This window comes from Cololabis saira, chromosome 15 (assembly GCF_033807715.1).
Source record: "Cololabis saira isolate AMF1-May2022 chromosome 15, fColSai1.1, whole genome shotgun sequence".
In the NCBI taxonomy this organism is placed as follows: domain Eukaryota; kingdom Metazoa; phylum Chordata; class Actinopteri; order Beloniformes; family Belonidae; genus Cololabis; species Cololabis saira.
In genome coordinates this window covers 11,119,662-11,128,881 of record NC_084601.1, presented here as the reverse complement: position 1 = coordinate 11,128,881, position 9,220 = coordinate 11,119,662, and the positions used below count along the sequence as shown (strand labels likewise).

The window sequence follows — 9,220 nt, the reverse complement described above, 5'->3', positions numbered from 1 at the left end:
ACACTCGCTTAATTCTCTACAGGGGTCACAGGGTCAGCTGAAGTCTATCAAGTTAATTTTAAATTTAACCGCTCATCTTATGTTTCAGAAAAGTTGGTTAGTGATCAACATTTTTCTTGGTACAATAACACCCCCCACACCCAGAATGTGAAGGTTATTTCACTTTTAACCCTGATGGTTGCAAACCCAAGGCTCAGAAACAGCTTTATTTATACAATTTATAAAGGCAGCAGCTGCAGCTTCCATTAAGTTCAACTTTAAGCCTTTAAAAATGAGCACATTGCTTAATTTTGTTTTGTCTGAACGTCTTAAAGACAACAGTGGCAAAAGCAAATGTGAAGCAATTTTACAGAAATAGCTGTATATGCTAAATAACAGCAATGTTGAATATCATAAAGAGTGAGACAAAGCCGTACACAACATCATCTTTATTTAAGACTTTTTTTCTCTAATTGACAATAAATACAGAAACTGTTGAGTGATGGTTTAATGAGCTCCTGGAGCTGCTACGGTTGGTACACTTAAATATTTCTGAGTGCTTTTGTCTTATTTACACACATTTGGATCTTTGTGAGGACATTAATGAACTTATTAAACACTCCAGCTTTTTACAAAAACAATAATAATCACAATTAAATACATATTTACTCTAATACTAATGTAAATTCTATGTCCAGCCCCAAAACCATTAAGTGAGGCCAAAGTCACTTCCGGTGTCTCGGGGAGCACTTAGACTAACCAAGGTGTACCGTGTCTTGCCCAGGAATGACCTTCCCTCCTTTTACTAAAGTCTCAGTTGCTTGTATATACGTTAGCACGTCATTATATAACACACTTATTTGTGGAGACCAGCAGAGAAAATATGATGGCAACATTACTGACCTTCATTTTTTTTGTTTTAGTTTTTCTGAAGCTTTTGATTTCCGGATTACGCCACTATGTTTTTGCCAAGTGATTGGCAGGAAACGCTGCATCTACATGGTGTTCAAGCACACCTCTTCCAACTGTGCCCGAGACCAGGGATCGGTGAGCGCTGAGCTAGCCTCACGCCAGCCAAATAAACCAGACTTTGGGAGGTAATCATGCTTGGGCCTGCTAGTGCACCTTTTAACTCTAGTCCTCATAAAGATTACTTTACAAGTACACACACATTTACACACACACTTCAGCTCTCATGAACAACTCTGTACTGCAGATGGTTAGACAGCAACTGGCAAACACAGTGATGATGTCAGATCATCAGACAGATAGCTACATGATGAGGTAATTAGTTTTAGGAGTATAAGCGAAAACAAACACAGACGCGGGCCGTTTCAGACATAGACATATATACGTAGACGCTGCATCGAGTGGTTTTGCCCGCTGCTGCGATACGTCAACGTCGCCGCCATGTTGGATGTGGCAAGACTGCGCTGTAAACTAATCCTACAAGTAAATTGACTTATTTTCATAAAGCGCCTTTCTACAAAGAAATCTACTTTTTACGTCTCATTTATTCATTCACACACGCACTAATATACTTGGGAAACAGTTAGGCACCAAATATAATATATTTAATTTTCTGAGATGGCAAAAATAAGAACTTTATTGATCCCACATAGGAGTAATTCATGTTATATCAGCTATAGAGAACAAGGTAGTGCCGAAAAACAATATATATCCCTCCTCACAAAAATAAGAAAAATAGAGAAACGTATTTTCTCATCAACAAAATAACATATTTGAACCATTTTTCAGACAATAAAATAACATTTGAACCATTCTTCAGACAATAAAATAACTGAAAAATCTGAAAAATGATCAAATATGTTATTTTGTTACTTGAAAAATGTAAAATATGTTAATGAGAAAATATGTTTCTCTATTTTTCTTATTTTTGTGAGGGGGGGGGGTATATATTGTTTTTCGGCACTACAGTACCTTGTTCTCTATAGCTGATATAACATGATTACTCCTATGTGGGATCAAAAAAGTTCTTATTTTTGCCATCTGAGAAAATTAAATATATTATATTTGGTGCCTAACTGTTTCCCAAGTATATTAGTGCGTGTGTGAATGAATAAATGAGACGTAAAACGTAAATTTCGTTGTAGAAAGGCGCTTTATGAAAATAAGTCCATTAACTTGTATTAGTTTACAGCGCAGTCTTGCTACATCCAATATGGCGGCGTCGTTGACGTATCGCAGCAGCTACATGGGGCGGATACGGATACATGTCTATGGTTTCAGCTACCACCAAACTATGAAGGAACGTGGAGGTCGTAAATACTAAATACCATGAAGTTGTGTTGGTTCAGTGTGTACAGGCATGTGTGAGGTGTTGCTGTGGACCTCCTGACTTGTTGACAGGTGACTGTTTGCTCTTCACACACGATGGTGCTAATCAGTGAAGGGTTCTCTTCCACTTTCAGTTGTTGTTGAGGACCCACCAAGAAGCTGCAGAAGAGATGCAGAAGAAATAAAATTATTAGGCTCTTCAAGGCCAGAGTGTTGTGCTCCATTCAGCCTTGGGAGGTTGTAACGAAGGTGAGGTGTTATTGAGAAACACACTGATGCCACAACACGAGCTAGACGTATGCAATGTGGTCTTAACCAGGTTTTAAACTGGTTAAAAACAACCTCAGATGATCAGCAAGATGACACATTACGCTGTTATTATTAATTTGACAAAAACTAAGCTGAAAAATGTGGAAATACAAAATGAATCCTGCAGATCAAATGATTGTGATTAAAACATAAAGTAAAACACTTTTCTTCTTTAAATCCTGATGCATTTGAGCTGACCAGAATTCATCTAATTGCTGTAGAAGTAACAGGCTTTCAGCTTTCCTCCAAATGGAGACATGTGACCCTTAACTCCCTTTTCACTACTGCTATCCAGTTGTTAAGGACTGGTTGATGGATGTAAGAGGACAGAGCAACAACTCGATGTAATTAAAAGGACAACTGGGCAAACCTGAAATAAAAGAAAACAAAGTTGTGACTAAAGGAAAATAAAATAAAACATCACTAAATTGACGTGAAGGAAACCCTGGTGGCTCAGTGGACCAAAGAAATGGGCTCATTAATAACCTGTATTTCAATCATGAGCTGTTGAGAAAAAAAAACCAACTCCATATTGTAGAGGCTTCTTTATGTGTTTTTGTTTTCTTTAACCAGCTGTTTCAGTGCATAAATTGAACAAATTCAAACCGCTCTGAAGCTAACCGTGACGTGAGGGCAGAATCAGAGCTATCTCACCGGGAACAAGCATTGTAGTGATGGTCTCGGGAGTTTCCAGAAAATCCACATTCCCCCTCTGGAAGGTTTTACTGTAGTTTGTCTGTAGGTGACTGGAAATCAAAAGAAACCATTCACTTGTTGCTCCCTGAGATTTCTTTGTCAACTCTTTCTAGCTGTTTTCCGTTCCTGTCTCACTCAGGAATTTGTAACACCTTTATTATTCCACAATGGAAAATGTAGATATCACAATAAAACAGAGGTTGATTTTAATTCTTCTGGCATTTGTTCCCACATGCAGCTGCAGCGGTGCCTTTATTTTTGTTCCCAACCTCATTAATGTGACTTTCACTACAAGAATTCAAGATGAACATAGACAAAATATTCAAATTTCATAAAATCAAACCATGGTGAATGTAGAGAAAAAAAACAGATGCTTACTTCTTCCACACGTTGTTGTGCTCCCAGAATTCATAGAGGATGAAGCGTGATTCATGTGCCAGCCTCTGAACTGCGATGCTGCCGACCGCAAAACAAAAGATCAAGTCATGCATTCAACAATTAGTGTGCTAGATTATATTCCCCACAGTTTTCCATCCTTATACTGGGTTCATGCAGCTGCTATTTATTTTATTTTATTATTTTTGAAATAAGTGGAAATTAAATCATATTAATTGTATTTTTTGGTCAAAGGCAACATTTCCATTTTAACTCAATTAGGACAAAGCAAGCAAAAGTCAAGCCACCCTTGAGGCTGCTGTATTTAGTCTAAAGTCAGTTAATGTGGGACTAATTTGGTGTGAAGAAAAATTTAAGCACAGAAGAGTGAGGATGACACAGCTGACTAAACAACTTTTAAATCTGAAGTTAGAGAAAAAGAACATGGTAATGCAATGTGTGTTTAATGTGTCTCCTATGAAAAGCTCTGCTCTCAACTGCTGAGACCTACAGACAGGATAATATCCGTTATTGACTACTTTTACACAATGCTCTTCCAGTCTTTTGGCCACAAGTATTTTTACACTACGATCTATGATACTGCACAAACACACACACACTGATGAGGCAATGTTGGTGTTTGACTCTCTGACATGGAGGTCAGGACTTGAACCAGCACCTTTCAGGATCTGATCTGAACCCTGCGCCAAAGCCCATTCAAACTATTCAAGCATATCAAACAGTAAAGGAGATATACTGTACATGAAAGTGATGTACAATTTGCATGAATCTGTCTTTTAAAAACTTGCACTGTAACCTTTATATCTTGCATTTTATTTGTTTTATTTTTAATTTTTTTAAACTTATGTTGGTCTATATAACATTTTTTTATCCTGCTTTTAAACGTTTACTTTTTGATGCACTTTTTAATGTTTTTATGTAAAGCACTTTGAGTTGTCTTTTACGTGAAATGTGGTGTAGAAATAAACCTAAACACCTCATTCCCTCTCCCCAGGAGAACTCCACAGTTTGGTCCTAGGGACCCTTCTTTTTGCTGTATGTCATCATTGGGCCGAGTTATTTCCCGTGCAGATGATATCCAGCTGTATCTCTCGTTTGCACCTACAATCCATGACTCCATGGTCTTTACACAGATCTCAGCTTGTCTTTCAGATGTGTCAGCATGGTTGAACGATCACCACTTTAGCTAAATCCTGTTATCCAGAAAAAATACCGTCCAAATCCCCTCTTCATCCCTCTGTTCTCCCAAGGTTGTGAGAAATCTGGATATCACGATCTATGACCAGTTGTTGTTCTCCGACCATGCAACATCTATATTTTGAACTTTGTGCTTTGTGTTACATAACTCAAAAAAATTTAATTCATGCCAAACCTCTTTCAATAAGCTGCACGATTCTTGGTTCTGGCCATGGTTATTTCTTGTCTCATTTATTACTGCATTGCTCTCCTAGTGTGTCTTCCAGCATTCATGGTTAAACCTCTAGAGATGGTCCAGAATGCAGCGGTGCGTCGTGTGTTTAAGCAACCAAAAACAGCTCAGGTCACACCGTTACTCGCTGAACTGTGCTGGCTACCTTTGGCCACCTGAATAAAGTTCAAGCCCTAATGCTTCCCTACAAAGTGACACATCGGCCTCTTGACTTCCCTCAAATTTTTTAAATTCATACTTCTGCCTGATCAGTAAATTTCTCTAGCATGTGGCACGTTACCTCTACAAGGCAATCCAGACAGGCCTCATGTCCGTACCCTGCTGACCGTGACTGCATTCCTATTGCAGCATCATTCACATTCTGTATCACAGTGGTGACGGTGCTGACACTAGTGCTCATTTGCAACAAGGTCAGCTATCTTGCCAGTTGGCCCAGTGATAACAACTTCCATAATCATGACGAGACCAAGGAGATTGTTATTGACTGCTGTTAAGTCCACATCCATTATTTTATACTGACTGTCAACGGTGCAGTTGTGGAGAAGGTGAGAAGCACCACATTTCTGGGAGCTGCTCTTCACTGAGGACCTTTCTCAGACACCTAATGCAAACAAAACCCAGTGGCGCTTTTACTACCTGTCTTGGAAAAATTCAAACATTGTATTTTTCTAACAAAAGATCAACAGCTGTTTTAACGCAAAGACTAACGGGGGTCAGCCACGAGAGGGGAACTGATAGTGGGGGGGATATGGAGGATGTGGATGCAGATGAAAAGTTTTGATGTTATCTATTTTGTACTGTACGCCTTTCTCTAAGAGAACTAGCACCTATGTGTCAGATGCAGGAGACCACAATTTGCATTGAATGACTACTGTTAGTTATCCTCCCTTTCATGCAGGGGCTACAATTTCCATCGAATGACCTGTCAGGTTTCATCCAATGATCTGCCAGGTCTGACCCATTCCTATATAAAGAAGTCAAGAACATATTGCCTCAGACTCGGCTGTCCAGCCTGCGGGCTGCAGTCGACTCTCCTGAATGCGCATCAGTAAAATAAACTTTGGTAATCTCGAGCTCACCGGTGTTGTAGTTTTGTTAAGGATCAGTACTTTACTTTGTGCAATTCATAACATTTCCACAACACTACCCCATACATTTTGTGCACCTTTTGGCATCATTGAGCACATCCTGTTCAGCTGCATCACTGAATGGTACAGTAGCTGCACTAACTACAACCACAGGACTCTGCAGAGCATATCAAATATAGCTGTCCCTTCTGGACACCCAGCTCATGGTGGGTGACCCCAGCCATGCGTCTAGCTTCAGGATGTGGGGGCGGGGGCCCCTGCACTCAGTCCTCCTCCAGACTGCTGTACAGTTTCCTGCAACAGGGTGTAAGAAAGCTGGACCCATCTTGTCCATCATTCCCCCATGTCACAGAAGACCATGGACCCTGCGCCGCCGCCCATCCCTTCCCTTTCTCAAATCAAACAACAACATAACTGCAGCAAAACCAATGCTCAGCTTGATTCATAGTCACGTCATACAAAAATCAACTTCCAGTATTTTGGACAACAAACACATTTTTTCTTGTGTCCATGTCTGTATTGATCACATTCCATATGTAAATGGTGTGTTAATATAGTGTATTTAGGTTTTATAAAGTAAGTTTATGTTTATGATGCAATTTATAATAAAGTGCTCATAATGTAATATATATTCCTTTTGCAAATATGATCCACACTGGGAGTTGGAGAGAAACTTTTTTTTTAATGTCTACTTATAACTAAGACATACAGCAGAAATTTACAATAAAGTTGACTTTAAACTTTGATATTGGGGATAGTCGGTTGTACCCAGGGTGCATTTCAGTGGCACGTCAAAACACATAAATTCTGTTTTATGAAGTAATATAGGTGAAATGATGTGAAATTTGTGTTTGGTCAGGAGGAACACTTTCATTTTAACTTGACCAAGTACTCCTGCGGCTGGAGGAAATATTATTATTATTATTATTATTATTATTATTATTATTATTATTATTATTATTATTATTATTATTATTATTATTATTATTATTATTATTATTATTATTATATATTGAAAATTAACCCTCTATTTTTGTAAAAATTTTAATTTAGTAATTTGAACCTGCCATGCATGCTTCAGACAGTTTGAGCTAATCACTACAACACAGAACCCGTGCTCACTGATAAGTAGATTGACGGAATCCTTAAAAGTACACCTTTGTTTCTAGATGGTAAGATTCTTCCAAACATCATACCACACATGCATCATGAATAAGGTTCTGTTTTTTAATACTATTAATAAGAATAAGAATAAGAATAATGAATGTGATCCAACAGAATGTGAACTGACTGTAGGCATCCAGTCTGGGCGCAAGCACAATCCATGTACTGTCTGAGAGCCAAACGAAACTCCTCCAGTTCCTCCTCCAGCACCGAGAGCTGTCTCTGGACTACTAGGATGTGCTGTGAAGATGAAACAACACACACACACACACACACACACACACACACACACACACACACACACACACACACACACACACACACACACACACACACACACACACACACACACACACACACACACACACACACACACACACTCATAAGGTCAGAAAATGCTTTTGGCATGAAGAGAGTCTGTTGGATTCATTGGAGTGTTCACAAATCCTCTGGCAGGATTTTACCTTTGCTTAGTTTGTTACCCAGAAGCCGGTGACTCACCCAGGAGTGCAAGGTGAACAACTATTGATCTGTCATACGATGAGCTCATACCTTTTGCATTTATTTCAGTAGGACTTACTTTGCAAACGTAAAATTTGCGCTCCAAAACCAGAAAATGGCATTGCAGAATGCAAGATGCATGTAAATCCTTTCATCGACATGAGGAGGAAAAAGGTGTAACAGCATCCTCTTGTTCAAAGGCACAAACAACAGGAAAAACTTGGCGTAATCGTGACAAGAGCCAGTGTGAATCATTTCCTGTGGCTGATGAGGGACTGTTGACAGGCAGTGCAGATGATGAGAACAGGAGGTGAATATTCTGCCTGCTGGCAACAAGGTACACAGTGTGTGTTAATGAGGGCGAGTCTCCTGGAGGTAAATTTAAGTCAATGGATGTCCTCTCAAAGAACAGAACCTTGACAATGTGCGTGGTTTGGACTGGTAATAAGCCTCAGGACCCTTTCGCTGAAGCGAAATCTGGAGAAACACACACATGCACGCATGCGCGCACACGCGATGATAAACACTCAGGCATCAATATATAGATCCAAGTCTGCATCAGGCTTATGTTGGGAACCATGAAAGGTTTTAAGGTGTTAAGCCGATTACATCATGATTAAATCACACACAAAGATGTCTGCATCAAATTAGTAATGAGAAATGACTCACACGCGTGATATTTGTGTTAATGGGTTTGATTTGCACTTATGATGCAGCCGTGAATCGAGTCGTAACTAAAGTAGGATGCAATCTAAAATAAAATATGTAAATGTGATATGGAAAATGCAAATACAAAAAGCAAAAATTCTTAAATTTAGTGTGACAGGAGAATCAAATCAAATCAAATCAAATCAATCTTTATTTATATAGCGCTTTTCATGCATATACAAAATGCAACACAAAGTGCTTTACATAAAACGTTAAACAAACATAAAACTTATTAATGTCTCCCCCAACGCTTTGTACAAAAACAGTTCCCATGCATGGACCTAATCTTTCAGGAGCATAGATGGACAAATGACTATCACACTGTGGAAAATGTTTACCTTTGAAAAAAAACGTGGTTTCCATGTTTTCCTGATCAAAAACAAAGGGGCCATCAGCATTTTGACTTTTTGTTTATAAATGAGAAGCCTAAAAGCCAGGCTCTGTCATGGTCTTGGGTTTTATCCCTGGCAGTAGCAAAAATAAATTTGTACTGCTGCGGTGGCACCAATAACGCAGAAAAATACATACATTTTAGATCAACAAATGCTGACTTTATGATAACATCTTTTCCAGGCAATGCCATGCATTTTTCAACAAGACACCATAAAACCGTTCTCTGCACACAAAACAAAGGCATGAGCAGAGGCGGATC

At 39.0% G+C, this 9,220-nt stretch overlaps 1 protein-coding gene across 1 annotated transcript in view; it reads right to left on the bottom strand.

The window, feature by feature from the left end:
- Positions 1-2,112: 2,112 nt before the first annotated feature.
- necab1 (N-terminal EF-hand calcium binding protein 1) overlaps positions 2,113-9,220 on the bottom strand; it is a 41,669-nt gene continuing 34,561 nt past the window's right edge. Inside the window, exons 10-13 of the mRNA XM_061741834.1 lie at positions 7,487-7,599; positions 3,661-3,738; positions 3,241-3,332; positions 2,113-2,436 (exon numbers count right to left, since the gene is read on the bottom strand). Of these exons, the coding sequence (XP_061597818.1) occupies positions 2,408-2,436; positions 3,241-3,332; positions 3,661-3,738; positions 7,487-7,599 (312 nt within the window). The 3' untranslated portion in view covers positions 2,113-2,407. The remainder of the gene's footprint in view (positions 2,437-3,240; positions 3,333-3,660; positions 3,739-7,486; positions 7,600-9,220) is intronic.